The following is a 22,930-nucleotide window of genomic DNA, read 5'->3' as shown; positions in this document are numbered from 1 at the left end:
AGCCCCATGTCCCTCTGCACTTATCTTTTGTTGCACCATCACAATTCTTTTTTAGAGACATTGCTAATTATTTGCAGGAGCCAAACTGAGTGACATTCACTCTTTTTTTTTTATTTAATTTTTTTTATTTTCTCTCTTTGTAACGTGGCTTGAGTTAGCCATGGTAAAGCTCAGCTTGCACCTTGAGGAGTGAGAGAGGGCTAGCAGAATGTACTTGACAGCACACCTTTGTAGTGCTTCTAATTGGGCTTGATCGCTCTCAAAGTATGCCAGGCATTCCTGTCACTCCTGCAGGTAACTTCTCAGTGGCATGAGGTTGCTAGCTGCCCGGGTGCTTTGAAGAGATCTCTTGCCTTGCAGTAAGACTGAACATTGCTTTAAACTAGCCTGCGCTGATGGACGTCGGTGATCTGTAAACAGCTGAGAATTTTAGGGCAGAAAGGTCGTAGGGTTGTTTTGTAATTCTGGTATACTTTTGCATAACAGTCCGTGTTTTTTTTTGTTGTTTTGTTTTGTTTTTGTTTTTTTCGTTTTTGTACACGGGTTGAGGTTTCAGCAGTGAAATGTCAGTGCCCCTCCAGGTGTTGCATTGTTCTGTGTGGCAGCTGCCCTGGTTGTCAAGCTCTCTGTTTGTAGATGCTCGTTCATGTTTCTGCAATGTGGCAGTCTTCACGAGGTTGACTGGAGGGGACATGAACTTTCCAGGCACTGATGCAAGTTGGAAAGATGACACCAAAGTGTCAGCCACCGTTAAAATACATTCTTCGCCCTAGTTTCAGCTCTTTGGGGAATTGTCCCCCAAATGCTTCTTATGTGTTTCAAGTTATTATTTTATCCTAGCAAATTATAAACTGTACTGTTTATTTGAATAAATGTCATGAGAAATCTCATTTATGGGAGTGCTGTGTGAGTCATTAGAGTAGCTTTGGCCTCAAGCAGATTAAGTCGCCAGATATCGGGAGACATGCGCAGTTGAGGCTTTTCGTGGCTGAAACCGATTTCTTGCTTTCTTCGAAGTCTGACAGCTCAGATTTTTATTTTCTAAGGACTACAACACAAAGGAGGAAAACGTGCTGAAGAACCTGTGATGGAGGTAATTTTGAATCCAACTAAAAATGAAAGTATAAAATTAATCCTATTTATGCAGCAAAATCTTTTCTAATTTTTATTTAACGAAAGACGTATTAAAATACATGCTGTTGGTTGATGCATTTCAAGGCAGAATATGGTTGGGCTTCTTCGTTGGTGCAGTTAATGAACGGGGAAATAAAGCTATCGGTAACTAATCCATCAAACATTTCCCCTCCATGCATATAGCAGAGTATACTACAGACCTCAGCAGAGCTCTGTCTTCCGGAAAAGTGTGGCATCAATTTGGAAACTTTCAATAATCTTGATTTTTGGTTTAAATGGAGAAAAGGTGATTTTTTTTTTTCTATCACAGAGTTATTGTCGATCATCTTTCTTTTTTTTTTTTTCCTGTTTTTTTATTTTATTCAAGAATCTAGAATTTGTTTTATCAAGGATGAAAAAAGATGAATGGATCAGAATTTCTTTTCTTGAAGCTGTCTTGCATTAACTTCAGCTACAACTGTAATCATTATCCTAACCTGCTTTCTAGGGCCCACTCTGTTTTCACTGCCTGCTTTGTGAACATTTCAGATTTTAGGTTTTGGAGTAACAGACGCAGCTACTTACATTAAACCGAGACATCCAAAAACTTTTAATACTTTTCTACATACCTTTCCTTTATGCTATTAAAGGTGTTTTTTTTCCTAATAGTGTAAAATGTGAAGGGGAAATAGATGTTTGTTTTGGAGAAAAGAAATATTAAAGTGCAAAATGTTGCAAACACTCTTCTTGCATGGGTGGTTGATTATGGAAACATTTTGTTTTGGCATTCACTAGACCACAGTTGCATGAATTAGAATATAATGAACTTCAGTAATTCAACTTAATAGTGAAACTTATAGATTAATTACACAGACCAAGTTTTTTTTTTCTGTTAATTTAGAAGATTATTACTTACAGTTAACAGAAATGCCAAATTTAGATTTTTAAAATGAGAATATTAGTCATTTTCTACCACTTCTTCCATAGTGGGTCGCGGGAAAGCCGGTGCCTGTCTCCAGCGGTCTATGAGCGGGAGGCAGGGAACAATCCATCACTGGGCAACACAGACACACACAGGGCAAACAACCATACACACACTCATTCACACCTCAGGGCAATTTTAGAGAAACCAATTAACCGAACAGTCTTGTTTTTTTGGACTGTGAGGGGAAGTCGGAGTACCCGGAGAGAACATGCAAACTCCATGCAGAAAGACCCCCGGCCCGGAGTCGAACCCAGGACCTTCTTGCTGCAAGGCAACTGTGCCACCGTGCAGCCCCCGGTGGCACAGTTGTAATACAAGAATATTACAGAAGACAAATAAAAAATATATATAAATTTTTAATACATGACCTGACCAATCACAGAGAGGACTGCTGACTTTTAACAGTTGTCCAACACTCAGTCATTAACACCTTCACAAGTCACAAAAGGTCACTGCTAAATAAGCTGGCTGTTCAGAGAGCTGTATTAGAGTATATTAATGAAAAGTTTAGTAGGAGGAAAATCACTGGTTAAAGAAAAAAAGTTCTCAAGCAACTGAGATGACCGCAGCCTCGAGATGATTGTGAAGCAAAGTTCATTTAAGAGTCCCGAAAAGATTCAGAAGATTTGGACTGCAGCTGCAGTTAGAGCTTGAAGAGCCACCACACGGATGCATTCAGGTCATGGGCTATAGATGTTGCATTTCCTGTGTTAAACCGATCCTGAAACAGACATAAGTGTCTAATCTGGCCTTAGGAGAAAAGACTAGACTGTTGCTTGAGAGTGGAGAGGCACACAATCCATGTTGCTACTGCTGTTGGTCTACTGTATTTTATTCAGTCTAAAATCAGCACGTGCCACTATACTTCAGAGCACTTCATGCTTCCCTGTATCGACAAGCTTTACAGAGATACTGATTTAAATTCTCTGTATTGAGTATTAAGGAAGATGGTCTCTATTAAAGCAACCTGGGTTTAAATTTAGCAGAGCCACAGACTGATCTGTCACACTGCATTGATGCAGTAATTCATGCAAAAAGAGCCGAGACCATGCAAGTACTGACATACTGTACAGTACTGTAGTATGTATGAGGCTGAGTTTCACTTTCTGAATTAGTAAAGAAAATTTTGAGGATATTCTACTTTGAGATACACCTGCACAAGAATACAGTCTTAGCACAAGGTGCATGAGTCACTGCAGATGAATATCCATCTGAGCATGCAACAGTAGATCCTTCCACAAGATGGTGCCAAACTCCTTGATTTTAACTCCCAAGTTCTGCGTTTCCCGGCGCGCTCGCATATATTTTCAGACATATCAGAATGAGTGAGTTGGCCATTTGGGGGAATAATTGTGCCTTTTCTGAGATTGATTGGAGTCCCTGTTACCAGATTTTCTCGTTCATGTTCTGAACAGATGATGTAGCTGTTGATCAAGGAAAGATTCAGCAACATGTGAAATAAGATGAATGCAATATGCTTTCAGTAGAAAAACATTTATTTTTAAGACCATAAGAAAGTTCAGTCTGTTCACTCTCAAAGAATCTTAAGAAAAAAATCATACAAAATGTAAAAACAGTTTGAGGTGCAGTCATGAGCAAATGTCAAAATGTTGAGTTCATACTTCCATTCGAAAATCTGACGTTGGTTATTTGAAAAAAATAAGTCTTGAGCAGCTCCACATAAAAAAATGTTCAAAAGAATAGCAGTCCAACTACACTAACCAGATCAGTCATGGCAAATAATTTACAAGTAGGTGAGTCATAGAGAACCAACATTCATTATATACATGCTCCCAACTTTGTGAAATGAAACTATTGAAAGAGGTGTGTTCAAAATAGCAGTGTGGAGTTCAATTTCTGATGTCATTTTTCTCTGAAAAAGCAGGCGGCCTTTATATAAGGATCACACCATCACATGTACATGCATCTCTCTCTGAAAACCTGACACAAACGGGTCGTTCCAGGGATTGCTCAGAACAACAACGTACTTCGATTTAGACGTTGATTGGAGAGGGGAAAACGTATGCAAATGTGCATACATTTGTGCAGAAATGATTGGCTGCTCAGCTAAAATGAACTCCAATGCTTTAAGATGGAAAGCAAAACCAGAGAGATGGAGAAGACTACCAATCGAATGGACTGAAGTATAGCCAGAATGGCAAAGACTCAGTCAATGATCGGCTCCAGGGTGATCAAAGGTCTGAAGTTAACGGTGAGTTCTGTGACAATTAGAAGAAGCCTGTGTGAAGCTAATCTATCGGCAAGAAGCCCCTGCAAAAAAAAAAACCTGCTGACCAGAATAAAAATTTCCAAAAACATCAACTGGCTTACAGAGAAATGAATCATGTTATGGACTGATGAAAGTAAGATTGTTCTTTTTGGGTCCAAGAGCTGCAGACAATTTGCCAGACGACCCCCAAACACTGAGTTGAAACCAGAGTACAATCTGAAGACCAAGGGATCAAGGATCAGTTTGCCTTTATCGAAATACTTGAAGAGGTCATGTTGCCTTATGCCAAAGAGGAAATGCCCTAAAAATGGGTGTGTCAACAAGACAATGACCCCAAACACACCAGTAAGTGGGCAGCATCTTGGTTTTAGACCAACAAAATCAAACATTATGTAGTGGCCAACCAAGTCCCCCGGCCTTAATCCAAATGAAAACTTGTGGAGTGATGTCAAAAATGCTGTTTCTGAGGCAAAACCATGAAGCACAGATGAATTGTGGAATGTTGTCAAATCATCTTGGGCTGGAATAGCTGTTCACATGTGCCAGAAGTTGTCCGACTTCCTGCAACAGTTCTCAGAAACAGTGGTTGTACAACTAAATATTAGTTTAGCGATTCACAGGAATGACAAATCCTAAAAACAATTTCAGTTTATATAGTCAATATTTGAGTTTGTAAAGAAAATTGCAGACACTGCTATTTTGTTCACTGCCAATTGTTCATTTTCTGTAATGTGACGAAAAGATTGATACATTTTTGTCCATGGTTTGATTTAGAATATAATGTGAAGTGTTCCCAGTGCATGGAAATAAAAACTATTCTAAGGATTGGGGGCTTTACTCATGGCAGTGTGTTTAAATCTACTGCCATTACTATGAACACAACTGTAACGTACCTTAATGCCCATTGAGCATAATTTGCTCCAACAACAAAAAGAAATGACTGCAAATTAAGAGCGGCAAACATACACAAACCCACGTGGCACTGTTTAAAGATTTATATTAGATAAAAAAGGGACATTGTTATCAAAATATACATCATGGTGGAATATACTTCAATTTGTAAACTCCTTTAAGCCACTGTGTGTCAAAGACAACATCATCATCTGCATCTCAAAGAACAAAGCATCTCAGGTAATGTCTGCAAGACTTGATAAAAAAAAAGCCAAAACATTATACAGTCTAGCTTCATTCTTCATTTTTGTACTCTTTGACCGCAACCCTTCAAAAGGAAAACTTGAGGAATGTTTAGTCTTCTATTTTAAGCCAGCCCTTCTTGTAGTCTATCATCAGTTCCAGGTAGTACTTCCACTCTGGCTCGCTGTCGTACCTCACTTCAAATATGGTCTTCAGAGGGTTGGTGTGAGCCTCATGGATACACAGCACCTCACCTCTGTACCACACCTCTGATTTGTCGTCTTCCTCATACAGGTGCCGTATCCTCTTTCCCACCAAATCTGGGTAGTAGAACCTCATGGCCCTCCGAGCTGTCTGGACAGCTGAGCGCAGCACCCACCGCCTCCTGTGCTCGGCGCTGTGGCAGGCGGACAAGTAGGGACAGTATTTGATCTTAAGCAGAGACCTTTGTTTAGTTTTGGGGGGACTGTTGAGGGACCTATCAGGATGACAGAAGCTTCCTTTTGCCTTCCACCTGCGCGGTGCTTTAGGCATCCTGTGCTGGTCGCTGCCTACACCCTCTCCAGCTTCAATCTGTGATGATGAAGGCTTGGCAAGCGTCCCGGACTGCAACACAGCTTCGTAGCAAACCCGTTTTCTGTTTAGACCTCCACTGAGCATCTTCCTTAGTTTAAGAATCATGCCTGAGCAGTTCTTGGATTGGGCCGGACGTCCTGAAGCTGGATTGTCGGGTAACCGACTTGAGGAGCTCTCAGTTTCAGCATCGCTATGAGACGGAGACAGCTCGTCCAACGTTAATGGACATGTCCAGGAATTCTCAGCTGATGGTCTTTGTGTTGCAGCCATAGATTCCTGCTCTGCAGCTATGTGATCAGATTCTTTATTCTCCATCTGATGGGCTCCAGGAGTTTCATTTATAAATGATTTCAGATCACCTTCAACAACTGTCTGCTCTGCATCACCTGTCGCTTCTTCATCAGACAAGCTTTTGTCCAGAAAAATATGCCTCAAAGCACTCCTTACTCTGCTTTTGGTTTTACTCTTGCTAGGAGATGTTTCGTTCTCCTCTTCCTTTAGACATCTCTGATGGTGTGACTCTGATGGAGAGGTTGGGGCGTCACAAGGAACAGGAGTGCCACTATTTGAAACGTCATGGCCCCCATCTTGTTCTTTATAAGTAGGATTCATATTTAGTCCTGCAACACAAAGATCATTGCATTTAGAAGCTGGTTTGAACAACTGATGGTATTTATAGAAATACAGTACTGCAAACATACACAAATACACATGTATGCATGTGTATTTGTGTCAGTAAATTACAATATCATCAAAAAGTTAAATTATTTCAGTACAGATATTAGTGATATATTTAAAACCTTTATTTTTGGCAATGTTGATAATTAGTTTGGTTTAGTTTATTTCTTATTTGTTAGGGACTGTACGAAAAACTAACACAATGAAAAAAGATGCTTTGTACCTGACTTAGCAAAAGCTACTTTCCATTTGTAGTCCCTGGGCTTACAGTTAATAAAAACCCATAAATCAGTTTCTCAGAAAATTTGAATATTATACAAGATCAATAAAAAATATATATTTTTTAACAGAAATGTTGCATTATGGTCTGCACAATTATTGAGAAGACTGCGGACTCAACAGATGTCCGACAGACCGTCACCAACATCCTCCACAATGAGTGTATTCCAAGAAAGGTCATTGTTGAAGACACCGACTTATCACAGAGTGCGGTATCCAAGCATATCATTGGAAAGTTGAGTGGAAGGAAAAAGCCTCACCTCCATGCTATGCCTCGTCAATGATGATCAGTGCAAAAGGATCCTCGACCAAATCCTAAGTAGTACTGCACAGTTCATGGATCTATTTTACAGTAGGTACAGTAGTTATTTGGGTTGTCATTGTCTACAATATGTCATCAAAGTTGGCGTAAAACCACTCTGTGTGGCACTGACTCCAGCTACAGTCCACAATTTGTGAATCTCAGCTTAGCTCTGAATGGGCTTTGTTTCATATTCATCAAGACTGTGGTTATCCCTGTACCTTCCTTTATCACACTTTTTTCTTCCACAAAATTTTCCATAAATATGTACAACTAGCTTATTTAGCAATGACCTTTTTTGGCTTACCCTCCAAGGGTGTCCATGACTGTGCTGGACAACTGTCAAGTCAGCAGTCGTCTTTATAATTGTGTACAACTGACAACATTTCTGTATTACAAAATACTTTTATTGTTCTTACATAATGTTCTACTTTTCTGAAAAATATAATTTTTGGCGGTAAGCCATAAGAAAACAGAAATAAAAGGGTTGAAATATATCACTGTGTAATGAATCTACGAGTTTCAATTTTTCAATTAATTTACTTAAATAAAAAAATGTTTTTGATGATATTCTAATTAAGATGCACCTATGTATGGAAAAATCAGGTTGCTTACTAGAAAAAGGAAAATGAGAGTTAAAGCAGGTTATAGCATTTATTTAGTGGTCAGGAAAACCACTGAACAGCGATTTGTAAAGGGATCTTTTAGAATGGATTCAAAGATAAACAAATTAAATAAATAGTTTCAGTTTTCCTAAAATGCGAACTAGGCAGACAGTTTAATGTTCCAAGGGCACCTATTCTGCACACAGAAACAATAGGAAACTGATGTCAGCTAAAAAAACGGGAACTGGACAAACGTAATCCAGTGATCCTCCACCATCGAACAGTCTATTAGCACAGACAGACGGGGTAAACGTGAAGGCTGGGAACACAGTCAGCTGCCACAGAGGATACAATCAGTCAGGGAGTAAAACAGCAGTGAAGGTCAAGAGCAGGACAGGAGCAAAGATCCTTTACCAAAGTCAAGAGCCTTTAAGTCATGTGAACTGAAAAAAGTGTCAGATGTGAACGGAAATTCAGGACAGATTCAAGAAAAATATAATAAATACATCTTGTAACCATAAGTTCCATTTAAAAACATACTTGAAGAGTACTACATGTGTAGCTGAAATTGAACTAATGTAAAGTAAGTGGATCACCCAAAAACTACCGGCTCCATGATTTTGAGTGACAAAGTAGCGCATAATTGTGAAAAGTAAAGAAAATTACACATGGTTTTTAAATTTGTTTTATGAATAAAAATCTGAAAAATGTGGCGTACATTTGTATTCAACGTCCTTTTCCCCAATTTACCTAAATAACGCTCAGTCATCTAATCAGTAGACTGAGTTCACCCATGTGTAATTTAATTTCAGTAATAATCCAGATGTTCTGTGAAGGTCTTAAAGGTTTGTTAGAAAACATTAGTGAACAAACAGCCTCATGAAAACAAGGAACACAGCAGACACGTCAGAGAGAAAGTTGTGGAGAAGTTCAAAGCTGAGTTAGTGTTGAACATTTCACAGGGCATTGTTCTGAAATTGGCGGCAGCATGGCACAACTATAAACGCACCAAACCATGGCTGTCCACCTAAACTTACAGGTCAGGCAAGGAGAGCATTCTTCAGAGAAGCAAACAAGAGAGCTACGGTAACTGTGGAGGAGTTGCACAGATCCACGGCTCTGGGGGGATGTGGTAAATTAACTACTATAAGTTGTGAACTTAATATGTATTTGGCCTTTATGGATGAGAGGCAAGAAGAAACACATTAATGAAAAAGAACCATATGAGGTTCTGTTTGTAGTTTGTCACACGCCACGTAGGGGACATGGCAAATATACAGAAGAAGGAGCTCTGGTCAGATAAGATCAAAAGTAGAACCTTTTTTGCCTACATGCGAAATGTGTGGTGAAAAACTAACAGCACACCAGCAAGACATGCATGCCCACAGCATGACACTGTCGGACAGTGTCATGCTGTGGGCATGCATGTCTTGCTGGTCAGAGTTTATGTTAAGATGTATCGAGCTAAATACAGGCCAATCCTGGAAGAAAGCCTGGTAGAGGCTGCAAACCTGGGAAATGGAGGTGAAAGTTCACCTCTATTTGGTAATTGCTCTTTGCAGACACTTTCCATCCAATGTGACTAAGCTCTGACTGGGCAAACTTTCAGTCTCTAGATGTGCAAATTATTGAGGCATACCCCAGAAGATTTGCTGAACGAATGCACTCCACACTTTTCAGGTTTTCATTTGTGAAATGTGTTTAAACAAAAACCAAAAAACATGAGTCTCCTTTAGCACTACTTTGTGTTGTTCTCTCACATAAGAATCCAGTAAAAAGCATCGAGGTTTGTGATTGAAACGTGGAAAAACGTGAAGATCAGGTGATTTGAAAAAAAAAAAAAAAAGAAGAAAGTTAATCATTGCAACTACTGTGCTCTGGTTACATCATGCACCAGCCTGCCTCTCTCTTTTTGAGGTCAGCTAAGTAACAAATTCCCAAATTATTTCATTTTTCCATAATCAACCAAGTGCGCCATCCCCAGGCCTGCACAACAAGTAAAATCATGCAACTTTTGGTGTTGTGCTGCTGAAGGTTAGCAGAAAAACGTTCTGCTTTTTAAATCATGGAAAATGCAAAGAGTGGTTAATTAAAATTTGAAAATTAAAAACAAAAATGTACATATATACCTGGACTCTCTTTTGGACATCAGGTGAGGGTGATTCTGTAAAACAATAAATGAATTTTATATTGCACCATTGTTAATTGTACTTCATTCTTTACAAAAAACAAAAAAAAAGGGCCACCACTGCAGAAAATGTGATTAGATTAATCAAAAATGATGAATTGGAAAAAAAGAGAGAGTAAGAAATACTACAGCAAGTAGTCAAAACAGAGAACTGCAGTTCACAAGAGTCATTAAAGGATATTTCCAAAAAACCTGCAAACCAAGGCTGAGTTTACTCTTTCAAAGTATTTGCAAAGACAAAGTTTTTGCAGAACAAGCAAGAAGAATGTTGCCAAAGTCCTTTAAAACTCAGATGCTGTATATAATGCATTTGGAGCAAAATGCCTGGGCTTCATCGGACCAAGCTGTTAAATTGTCTATTTATATTGTTTTATGTTTATTTGTAATTCAATGCCAAAGCTATGCTTAAAAGCTGGGACAGGACCACAACACAGATGCTGCTGGTTTCTGATGACAAGCTGGATGGTTCACTTTCCTATTCCCTTCCTAAAGAAGCTAAACTCTCAAAACATTTGCAGTACTTTTAGATTTTGTTTTCATTTTTGAAGTTTTATATTTTAACTTTCACTGCAGATGCAAGTTGTCAGAAGCGTGTCTGAGCTAAATTTTGTGTTTTGTTAATGAGTGATTCCATGCTATATTAAAAGGTCCAAAGATTATTCCTGTTTTCTACCCTTTATCCTCCATTCACCAGTTTCATAAGGTTATCTGAATCCTGTTATTTTATTTATTATAGACAAAGAAATCTCAGTTTGTTTTAGGATTTTTACATTGAGAAAAGCTATGTTTTTATACAATTAACAGGCAAAACCGTTGTTCTTGTAAAAACATTTGGAAATCAGAAAACCTAATCACAAGGGGAAATTATGCTGTTTCAAGTCACTGTGAAACAGAGCTGTGGGTCTCTGTAACTCCTCCAGAGTTACCATGGGCCTCTTGGCTGCTTTTCTTGTTAATGCTGTCCTGCCTGGCCTGTCAGTTTAGCCAGATGGTAATATCCTTACAGGTTTGCAGTTGAAACAAACTCGTTCATTTTCAGATGATGTATTGAACAAAGCTCTGACAGATGTTTAACATTTAGGATGTTGTTTTATCCTTCTTTCTGATCTGTCTGCTATGGTCCTTGGTCTTTATGATGCCGTTTGTTCTTTAATTTTCCCTGACAAACCTCTGAGGCCTAAACGGAACAGCTGGATTTATTTTGAGATTAAGTTACGTACAGGAGGTGAGATGAAATTTCGAACAGGTCCATTTACTTAATAGGAGAGTTCTGAAGGGCAATTTGTTGCACTGAATTTTATTTAAGGGTAAATGAGTATAAGGGGTTAAATGCATGTCACAATTTTCATATTTCTATTGAAAACCATGCATCATTTTCATTACATTTCAGTACATTAGAATTATGCACTATTTTATATTTGTAAATCACATAAAATCCCAATAAATAGATAATGAATGGTAATATGAGAACACGTAAAAAGGTTCAAGGGGTATTAATATTTTTCCAAGGCACTATACCTTTTTTTTTTACAATGTTTTTATTTTGTTGCATAAAAAATGGGTTTACGAAGACATGGTTGAGCTGTGGTTTTCCAATGACAAAACAAATCTCTTAATAGATTGGAGTTCTGCCACAGCTGCAAAATCAATGTAAAACAATTTACAACATTCCGTCTATTCACCCGTCTAATTCATGATCATTTTAATACTTTATGCCCAGCATGTCCTCATGGGTAATTAGGAAACATTTGCTTACCAAAGTGGCTTTTATAAGGTTTACTAAAGAAGAACCGGAGAAATAAATGTCACGCATTATCCCAAGCTTAGAAAAGAAAGCAAGTATTTGATCAATCTGAATCACCAACAGTAATCCAATAAGTTCATAATAAATGAATGTAAGCAGGTCTTCAGGGAGCATGTACTCACCCAAATGTTTGCAGACGTAAGTATAGTACAGCAGGTTGACCACCTCTGTGTAAATGTCTGGCAGGTGTTTGAGGGAGATCAGCCTTCTGAGCTTGGAAGAGCAGGCTCGCTTATGAAGCTGGATCAGGATCTTCTCTTCAGAGAGCGTGGTGGGCCGCAGCTCCACCTTGTGTTCCTGCAGCACTTTGTCAATGAAGCTGCCCTGGACCGTCGGAAACAGCAGCTCCTTCACCACCAGCATGGGGAGAAACACGGCGCCAGTCCGCATCACGTGCGGAAAAGGACAGCGCTTCTGAGCCGTGTACTCCCTCAGCCTCTCGAGGACCTCCTGGAGCGCTGCTTTGATCTCCTTGTTGATCCACATCTCTCTCACTTTTGCACCCAACAGGCAGGTTACTCTCTGGACCTTGCTCGACTGAGACGAAGATTCTGATATTTCCAGCTGAGACACCCAGTTTTTGAGATCTTGCTCTGAAGAAGCAGACACATATTTGGATATCAAGCTGCAGAGAGATTGGTGCAGCTCTAAGAAGTGCTTGCGTGCTGGAGTTTGGCACTCTTGTATGGCTGTAAGTACAGGTATGGGCTGTGGGTGGGGATTGTGCTCCACAGGTAGAGCAGTTTTGCAGCGCTTGCTATCAGGAACGATAATATTGTAGGTGGAAAGTTTAAGGCAATGAGGAGGAATGCTTTTAAAACTGACTTTCCCTGGAGACAGAGAGTTGGGTTTTGGATGCAATGCAAACACCTGGCTTTTTAATGTCTCATCCTGATGATTTGGATCCATTTGTACAGTCAAGTCAGCACATTTCATCTCATCTGAAGTTGTATTTTCACTTGCAGATAATGACGTATGTTTCAGTTCACTGGATTCACATTTCTCTTTCAATGCCACATGCACACTGGTAGGTGATTGAGTCTCCTCAGGCTCCTTCTTCATTTCCACTTTGCTGTGATGGGTTTGGCTCTCTATAGAGTTGCTTACATCTGGTGAATCTACTTTTTCCACTTTAATCTTTTTAGCTTGGACAGAAGACTCGTCAGCCGAGGTATGCGAGGAGCTTTTAGATTCTAGTCGGATGACGGACGCTTGATTCTTTTGATCTAATCTCTTCTCTTTGCTGTTTGGCTTGACTTTGTCACTGTGCTTCTCTGAAGTCTGGGAGGTTCTCTGAGGTTCTCTTCCTGGAAACAAAACTCCCGGATCCTGCAGGTGCAGCTGGTAAGGTGCCAAGCTGAACACATTGTTAATAACTGGCATAGGTGGTGAGTCAGTTTTCTTACTTGCCTTAGCTTTCTCAATTTCCACCTTTTGTCGTTTGTTGTTGTTGGTGCATTCCACCTCATACACATCCTCATCTTTTATTCTGAAGGGGTGAGATGAGTGAGAAACGCTCTGCGTTGGGCACTTTTTATAGTCGCTGGTTCCTGCGTCAGACACCGGCCCATTGTGCTTGCTTCCTGCCGTAACACCGGGGGAATAGATAATTTTTCGGACATTATTGGGCGCAGCTGTGTGGGTTCTTTCTGAGCAGTGGCTGGGTGAGGGGGGCAGCCAAGGTGCTGGGGACACAGGAAGGCTTTTTGGCTGATTCACTTGGGCTTCAGCAGGGGAATGTTCTAGGATTCTGTCCATGTTAACGACAGGTTGTAGATGGACTGGTGGATCTATGTGCAGGCTGGTAAATGGTTGGAAGAACCTGCCAACTTGTGTGCTAGATGGTGAGACAGCAGCTGGGTTTAAACGTCTTGCAGGACTGCTTTTGTTCACGCGTACGATAGATGAGGAACTGTGTAGCTGGTCAATATGTACGGCAGTGTTGGGTTTCTCTTTGGCTATAGGGTAATCCATGTGTTGGCTGGAAGAGGGAGCATTCATGCTACTCGGGTGAAATCCAGATAATGAATTTTGCCTTTTTAAAGGGTCCCTGATTTGGCTCGCCTTTAGATGAAATCTTGGAACTGTGTAACATGGATAGTCATAACCCTGTATAAAAGAATGATTTGGCAACATTTCAGTGCAAGACAAAGGAATTTCAGCATGATGCGGCTGAGGCACTACGTAATGCTCTCGGGGGGAGATCAAGTGTTTATGAAGGAGAGGGCCATCTTCTCCCTGCTTACTACCACTCTCTTTTCTCTGTGTCCTGTTTTCCACCTCTCCGTTTGTCTGGGAGTAGTAAAACCCTGGGTGCTGTGCAAGCTGGCCATATTTGGACATGGGAGAACATTCCTGATAAACCTCTGAGGTCATATGCTCATATGTGGGACGGGGGGCGTACAGGCCGGGATAGCCTGCGGGGGAGGTCTGCAGTGGTTGACTGCTGGGCTCTCTGAAAGAACCAAACAGTGTACGAGTTGGGGTGCAGGGGTAGCTGCTGTAGCTTGGCTCAGTCAAAGAGGGCAGAGCCCTGACCCTGCTCGGACTGTATGCCTCCACAGTTACCCTCTTCAGCTGTTCTGCATTGCATTCAAACTGTAAATCATTCTGCTGCAGTGCATCTTTTCTCTGAATTGGGAGCTTTTCAAGGTAGTGGCCATTGCTTTGCATCCACTCATGTTCATAAACATTGGTTGGTATTCTAGGAGAGATGTGATCCATGCCATAACGGTGTCCTATCACACAGCCCAGTTCATTACAGCAGGGACTGAGTCCATAGACCGGCTTGGGAATTGCCAGGTAAACAGAGCTTTTAGATGGAGAGGGGGAATTCTCACCTCCTGGTTTTGGTTTTCTAATCACCGCAGAACAAGCAGCTGTTGGACTGTTCATCTCAGGACTTTTAGTGTACACTATAAAACCCTTCTTAACCGGGGTGTGATGACTTCCCTCTGAAGAAATGCTGTCTTTCCTGTATGCCATGTGGTTTTGTACCATTCCAGAGAGGTGACTCACAGGACTTCTGTCATCCAGCGGAGATGTCTTCGAGTGGCTCCAAGGAGGGGTGAATCCTTCTCTGTCCTTTACTCTGGGTTCATAAGCAAAATAGGCTCCATTGTACTGCACTGTCTGCTTACCCAGGAAACCAGGCATAGCTTGTGGTTTTGTGAGTCCACTGGATGCTACCGTTCCATCAAATAAGGGCATCGTGCTTCGAAACACTGGGTCTGCAAGTGTCTGCATGGATTCGCGGCTCATCCTCTGGAGATGTTGCTGCGAAGCACTGATATGGCTCCAGACCTGAGAAAATACATGATGAAAAAGTAGGATTTAAATATTTAAAATAAAGGGGGAATTAAAAATATTACAATATCAAACATTTAAAATTCATTACACACAGATGTATTGCAAGGTTGTATTCCTGATTATGATGATAATGGCTTACAGCTAATGAACAAGTGAAAAACAAATCCCACCTCCCTCCAAAAACCAACAACAACCAGCAGGCTCAGTAACACTCATTGATCCCAGATGCTCAAAGGAACAGGATACAGGAAGTCATTTCTGCCTGCTGCCATCAGGCTTCATCACACATCCACCATCATTACTGCAATGATGATAGTCAAAAATCCCCTTGAGATTGATCAGAATCAGAATCAGCTTTATTGCCAAGTTCGTACATAAAAAACAAGGAATTTGACTCCGGTACACTTTGTTCTTTGGTTTTGTTTTTGTATTACAGAATATACATATATACAATGTACAATATACACATATATAATAAAAAGGTGCATTTGCAACATCTGTATGCTGTTGTTTTGTACTCTATTGAATGTTCAACAGAGAAACAGCCAGGGGGAAGAAACTGTCTCTGTGGCGGCTGGTTTTAGTAAACAGTGCTCTGTAGCGGCAGCCTGAAGGTAAATCTCTGAACAGTTTGTGTGCAGGGTGTGTGGGGTCTGCAGAGATTTTAGCAGCTAGATAACATTCATCTAGCCATCTATAACCAAACATTCAGTTATAATATACAAGAATCTTACAAAAAAACACCAAAAAAGGGTCTTTAACACAGAAATGTTGACCTGTGGTCATGTTATGGCCTGCACAATCAGGGGAAAGACTGCTGACCAGCAAACAGTCAATGTCTACTGTTGCATCATGAAAAGTTGAGTGAAAGGAAAAACTAATGGAAAAAGGTATGGGCTACAATTGTCACATTCTTTGTCCCAACTCACTTCTGAACCAGAGATAACATCAGAAGTGTCTTAGTACCAAGTGCATACACTACAGTACATGGACATACAGTATCTTTCAGTAGGGCAATATCTCCTTTTTTAATTTGGCTTATGTAATATTGTTATTATTTGAGAAACTACATTTACAAATTAATGGAAGTAAACACTCGAAATATATATATAATAATCAGTGTGTAACATTTCATATGAAAGTATTGCTTTTTGAACTGAATTACTGAAAGAAATTAAACTTTCAACCTTATTCAAATGTACTAATGTGCACCTGTCCTTAGAGCTCATTTAGAACAGACTTTAATCATCACACACTTAAGCAGTATGGGCAGCATACAATGCAGCAATATGACCAATTTGCGCAAATAACAGAGCCATCATTGGATAAGAACTGCTTGAGGCAATTTCACAACCTTGACAAATCCCGTGGTTTATCACACAGGTCACACTCACTCTTATCAGCTGATTCACAGAAATGGTGGAAATACTGCAACAAATGGCAGTAAAGTTACAATCTGAGGAATGCTTGGGGATGATTTATTATTTATCGCTTTTGCAAGGACTCCAGTGACTGAGCAATGCTGAGAAAAAGAGCTTTATTTTTCCTAGACAGCCTGTTGGTTTGGGTTGGATGGCATAACTCCTCTGCATGACTGATGCCAGCATTCGCTTCAAGTGTGAGAACTACAACATGACAGAATGCCTGAAATAACGTTTCAAACATACTGGATCCGTTATCAGGTTGTTTTGGTTAGTTTTAGATGCCAGAATCACTAGTCTCTTTCAGCTGGGAACCTTTAGCCAAAACAGAATGTGTTACCAGATCTGGCATGCATGCCTTGTCCTGTGTTTACATCCTACGACAGAAAAACAGCAGAGTGGACTTTGTGTTTCTATTCTGCATTTTCTTACCACAAAACAGCAAGAGATGCAATAGTTCCTTTTTTTCTCCCACCACTTCTTTAATGTTGGGGCGGAACTGACTCATATCCTTTTATACTAATCTTCTGCTTACTGCATATAAAAAAAAGAATAATCAAAATCATCATCAGTCTGAACAATAGCTTAAAGTGCATGACATGTAGTTAACCATCTTGCATATCAAGAATATTAAAGAGGATTTACAGCGGGAAATTGTCAGCATAATAATGATTGATTGGCGATATCAACATTTTATTACTCTCTTGTGCGGTGGAATTATAAACTGGCCTGCTTTATTGACATGTCGTTTTATATTCCACAATACAAATCATTTACAGCCCATATTAATCATTACCCAAAAAAATCTATAGTGGCCGTGAGGTGCAAAACAACCCTCAACAATTTAAAAAAAAAACAAAAGCACGACTAAAAACTAAATGAAACTGCGCTGTTTTTAAAACATCACTTCAGTTTTGGTGTCATCGTTGGGTTTTGCACCCCACGGCTGCAGCATACTTCTGAGTAGAAAGTTAAAAATACAGAAGTAGCTCTTCACCCCTTTCTTGTTTCCTCTTTAGCCTAGCCAAAGTAGCTGTGAGTCACAAATTGCTGCAAGTACCATGAAGAGGGAACATTGTGATCTCTTAGGTCACTTTAAACAGAATAGATTTCTGGTCATATTTGGGTTAGTTCAGCTCATTTCTGCCATGTGATTCTGGTAAATATATATATTAAATGAGAAGTTTAGCAGGTATTTGACAAATTGTCAAGTTATTTCCAGGCCACACATCTTCTGCTAATTTGCTTCTCATAAAAATAGTTCATATCCTTTGTCTACTTAATAAGGACTAATGGAGATAGTGATGGCAGTACATGAGTTATCAGTTTTGATTAATTTAATGAACGTGGGAAAAAAGAAAATTCAGTATTTGACTTGCCGATCACAGATTACAGCCATTTAAGCAAAACATTGCAGAGTAAAGTGTTTAGAGAATTGATTTTCTGCATGTCTGTACTCCTGTTTTTATGATTTATTAGAAATGCTTGTACAACGATGATAATTGGGGTTACAAGTCTCTTTATAAATATACTTTGCCACTGAGAAGCTTTTCTTTTTTTAATTCTAATTGAAAAATGTCTCTAAATTATGTGTTGCAGTAAAAGGCATAAGTCAACTGCAATTTCATTTAAATGATTAGTATTACAAATGACTTACTTTGATGTATATTTGATAAAATGGTTAAGTCAATGAGTATTTGAAGTTGCTGTTAAAGTCTTTTAACCCATTCTTCTATGGAGAATAGTTGTAGTTGTAACTCAACTTTTAGCCACCCTCATGTTGTCAAACAGATTCAATTTAAGGTATTTTTGTTTATTCTAGAGGTCTGGCAGTAATCAGCCATCAGTGGTCATGGGGAAATTAAACAAATTTTCCTAAAAATGTGGTTAAACTCAGTTAATTCATGACTAAAAAACTGGGCGTAAGATTTTTTTCTAAATGGAAGGAGACCCCAGGGCATACCCAGATCATGATGGAGGATACATCCCTTCTGGCCTGGATGGGAATGCCTTGGGATCCCCCAGATTAAGCTGGTAAGGGTTAGGGTGAGTCACTGGGGGAGAGGGATGTCAGTGTTTCCGTCCTTAGTCTGTTTTCCCCACAACCTAGTCTTGGATAAGAGGAAGACAATGGATGGTTGGATGAATACATTATTTAAAATCTGCATGTTGTATTTGTTCCAATTTAATTTAATTGATTTATTTTATTTAACTTTTAAGAGGCACATTTAAGTTACAAAAAAAAAAGCAAAAACAGAAAAATAAATCTGAAATGGTGGCAAATATTTTTTTCTGCACACGAAATATAAATATATGTGGTGCAAGCAATAATTATTATTATTATTCTTTTTTTTTTTTTTTTTTTTAAAAGGAGTTTGAACCCCCTTCTAGCCTCACCACTACAAACATCCCTGTTGTCTTATGACAAGTTGCCTAAAATATCTGAAGATGCGTTGAAGCCCCTCTATCAGATCCCGTGATCACATATGCATCCGGAGAAAAACCGTAGCCTATAAACCTGAAATTAAGATGTAAAGGTTTGGGTAAAACATAGCCTCATCCAGCCTCTTGTCACTCAGTAGACCTATCTGCACCGGCCTCCAACAGATGTTATCAGTTCATCCTGTTGACACCTTTCACAGTGAGAAAGAGAAGACAAATTATATATATATATATATATATATATATATATATATATATATATATATACACACACACACACAGGGTGATGGCTTATCTTCAGAGAAAGGAGAAATGTGGTTTCTGTGCTGGAGGAGGAAGCAGCAACAGCAGAGCTGTTTTCGACGGACGGAAGGCGCGTTCTGTCAAGCGTGCGCGTGAACGCGTGAGGAGTAGCGTATGTGTGCGCGCGTGCCTCCTATCCGTTCACCCCCACTCCCACAATCTGTAGGCCAAGGGTGATGGAGTGTGACTTCCGAAAGCAAACCGTCCACACTGACAGGCCACAAACCACGCGAGACCTCCAGAATGCGCAGAACATTTCACATCACAGTCAGACTGTGATGTGAAATGTTCAGTATGTATGTGTGTATGTATATCGCAGTCAGGCTGCCATATACAGGAGTTCGCGATAGGAGAAATCGTTATTATTATTAAATTATTTCCGCTATTTAATAAAACGTGACTCACTCAGTCTGAAACGGAACTTCAAGTCGAGAGACAGAAGTTGCCTCTCAGTTTCTCCTGGTATCCGGATGGTTTACATGTTTTGAGGAATGAGTAAACACAGGCTCGTTGTCCCTGCCTGCACGAACTGCCCCGGTTTAAATTGATATGAGGAGGACGCAAATAATATGGAAATAATTGACGAGTTTTAGTTTTGGATCATGGTGCGACTCGTTTTACATACAGGCTGAGTAATGAGCGCCGTCCGTCAGCCTCGGTAAAATTATACAGAAAGAAGCAAAAAAACAAAAACAAACAGCGTTTCAGGCGCTCAGGACGTGTGTCACTGCTTTGATTGTCTGAAGACAATTGGACTGGAGTTTTAAGTTCTGCAATCCTCCTCAAACGCCTGTCATCACTCAGATTAAATAGTTTTGTATACAAAAAAAAAAAAAAAAAGGGGGGGGGGGGGGGGTGCGCCTTACCTCTTCGCTTTCGTAAATAATCTCCACATATAATCCATGAAAGTCGATTTATAATTATAATGAAATAGGGTCAAAAATCTCCTATCGGCTTCTGGTGTGGTTCAGCTCCAACGCGTTAAAATCCCACCAAGTAAAAACGGAGGCATGCCAAGAGGTTTACACAGCTGGCCCCAAATCCACGAGGCTTTTATTGAAGTTAACAAAGTGGAGAAAAGACAAAAGGGTGGAGGATGGTCTTTGATCAATAGGCGGAGTTATACCCCGAGTCAAACCACGGCTTGCTTTCCTCACATGGGATGTTTTCCCGCTGGTCACTCCCTCGCTTTTATTGGCTGTATAGTCCTTAATGCCCGGCGGCCAGCTGGCACTTAAACTTAAGTTGAGACCTATGAATGTTTGTTCACTGACAGATCGCGCTCTACTATTGGTGTCACGCCTCCCTTAGCTTTCCCCAAATCCGACTTTCCTTATCCTCCGGGGAATCGCGGTCACCAGACGGAAGCGTTTTCTTCCATAAATGTCTTTATTTTACCCCCACTGACATTAATATAAGCGCCTTATGTATACATGCGCCACATTTAAGGAAACGTTTCGTAAACCCGTGGCCTTAATGGTCGCCCAAAGCACTTATAATCAAATAAAGTATGTAGGCTGCTGCCTCTCTGTAGATAAGGGAGATAAGAGAAAGCACACTGCGAGCTGCAGGATGGGATACAATTCCTCACAGATTAGTGAAACCTTAAGCAAAGCAGACAGACAAAAAAAGTTAATAAGTAATTGAAGCGATAAAGGGCCAACTGTAACATTTTTTTTTTTTCATTTTCTATTATAACTTACAGTCAAGTAGAGCTGCACTCGTTCTATATATTAGAAATGCATATATGTCAGAATTAGAAATGGACAGTCAAGATACTGTATATGCCTTTGGTTTAATGAAAATGATTATATTGCTGGATGTAACAGCAAACTTCAGTGTATTTACAAATAAAAAACAGGAAGGAATGTATTTGTATTGTCCCCCTTTTTCAAACCTTTGTCCAAAAACTTTTCGCTGCAGTCTTTGGGATCTCTACCAGCTTTGTACATTTAATAAATGAAATTTATGCCCATTCTTCTTTGCAATATAGCTCAAGCTCAGTCAGATTCTATACAGAGAGCATTTGTGAACATCTATTTTAAAGTCTTGCCACAGATTCTTGATTAGATTAGGGAATGAGCCAATCTAAGATATGAATATGCTGTGATCTAAACTATTCCATTTTAACTCTGGTTTTATTTTTAGGGTTTCTTTCAGGATTATCCTGTATTTAGTTCCATGCATCCTCCCGTCAACTTTTATCAGTGTCCATATCCCTGATTAAGAATATTATCCCCACATCATGATGCTTCCACCACCATGATTCACTGTAAGGATGTTTTTAGTGTGATGTGCAGTGTTGGCTTTCCATCAGTATTGTGCATGAAAACCAACAAGTGTAATTTTGATGACCAGAGCATCTTCTTAGGCAAACATGGTGTTGGCTTAAATTAGTCTTTCGTATTTTTCTTTCAGCAACATTTCAGCCTCTTCTTACCACTCTTTTATAAGGATTGGATTTGTGGAGCACAAAATTAGATTTTGTCTGGTCAACAGATAGTAGTAATAGTGAACTGGGCTCTGTACATGTTGTGGCCATAACATGGGAAAATGTGTAAACGTTTGAGAAGTATGAATACAATAACAAGGCTCTGAATTCCAAATAAATGCACAGTTATTGCTTTACTGTCTGATAAAGTGGCTCATTATATTTTGTCCAAACCTATTGTTTGAGGTTTCACACAGATCTTCAATACAGTGACTAAAAATCAGTCAGTCAGTCATTTTTTACCGCTTATTCCATAGTGGGTCGCGGGGAAGCTGGTGCCTATCTCCAGCAGTCTATGGGCGAGAGGCGGGGTACACCCTGGACAGGTCGCCAGTCCAAAGACATGCCTGTTAATTGGTCACTCTAAATTTCCCTTATGTGTATGAATGAGTGTATGCATGGTTGTTTGTGTGTGACTAAAAGTATGATGTTTAAATCTAGGCCATTTAAATACTAAATTGTTAATGGACTGAATTTATATAGCACTTTTCTAGTCATACTGACCACTTAAAGTAATTTACACTATTATTTGCAATACTGCAGCTAATAAGACACGAAGAATCTAATGGCATTATTAGATATATACCTTAAAAGAAGAGTTAAGCCTTTAGTAACACCTGTGTTTATCCCAGCTTCAACAAATCTGCTAAGGAAACACTCCATACCCCAAACCTGAAAGAAATAATATGATCTTATCTGATCATATGATGTTTATTTCACAGTAGAACCAATAATGTGCAATTTATGTTTACCTCTGCTGAAATGTAAAATAAAAACACAGACTGAAAGTCCAAACTCTACTGAAAGAAAGCTGTGTTTGCCCATTGGGCTCATCTTAATGTAGTTAATGGTTGACTTTAACTGAGCAAAGTTAAAATCAGGTCTACCATTACAGCAAACAGACAGTGTTTTACCTAATGCCACTTATCATTACCCAGTTTTCCATCTCTCATCAGTATGTCTAAAGAAACAGTGTTAACATCTCATTCTGGTCACAGCACTTGTAAAAGTTGCTAAAACTTGTTTTTTTGTCTTTCCTGGTTCTCTATAAAATGATTGGTAAGATGTTTT

General features: G+C 39.6%; 1 protein-coding gene across 5 annotated transcripts; it reads right to left on the bottom strand.

Moving 5' to 3' along the window:
• Positions 1 to 3,573: 3,573 nt before the first annotated feature.
• On the bottom strand, positions 3,574 to 20,513 carry c2h15orf39 (chromosome 2 C15orf39 homolog). 5 transcript variants are annotated; one of them, XM_047392522.1, is made up of 5 exons: positions 20,235 to 20,513; positions 19,142 to 19,256; positions 18,587 to 18,734; positions 12,016 to 15,196; positions 3,574 to 6,658 (listed from the first exon to the last, which is right to left on the bottom strand). In XM_047392522.1, exons 3-5 carry the CDS (start codon positions 18,593 to 18,595, stop codon positions 5,574 to 5,576), a joined length of 4,275 nt encoding a protein of 1,424 aa, XP_047248478.1. In that variant the 5' UTR covers positions 18,596 to 18,734; positions 19,142 to 19,256; positions 20,235 to 20,513; the 3' UTR covers positions 3,574 to 5,573. The 5 variants fall into 5 exon arrangements, with proteins under 5 accessions (XP_047248478.1, XP_047248494.1, XP_047248470.1 ...); XM_047392538.1 differs by lacking the exon at positions 19,142 to 19,256 and adding an exon at positions 17,056 to 17,157 and having other exon boundaries at positions 20,235 to 20,512; XM_047392514.1 differs by lacking the exon at positions 19,142 to 19,256.
• Positions 20,514 to 22,930: the final 2,417 nt, after the last annotated feature.

The sequence above is a fragment of the Girardinichthys multiradiatus genome, chromosome 2 (genome assembly GCF_021462225.1).
Source record: "Girardinichthys multiradiatus isolate DD_20200921_A chromosome 2, DD_fGirMul_XY1, whole genome shotgun sequence".
In the NCBI taxonomy this organism is placed as follows: domain Eukaryota; kingdom Metazoa; phylum Chordata; class Actinopteri; order Cyprinodontiformes; family Goodeidae; genus Girardinichthys; species Girardinichthys multiradiatus.
The sequence above is the reverse complement of the archived record's forward strand: the minus strand, read 5'-3'. Positions and strand labels throughout refer to the sequence as shown.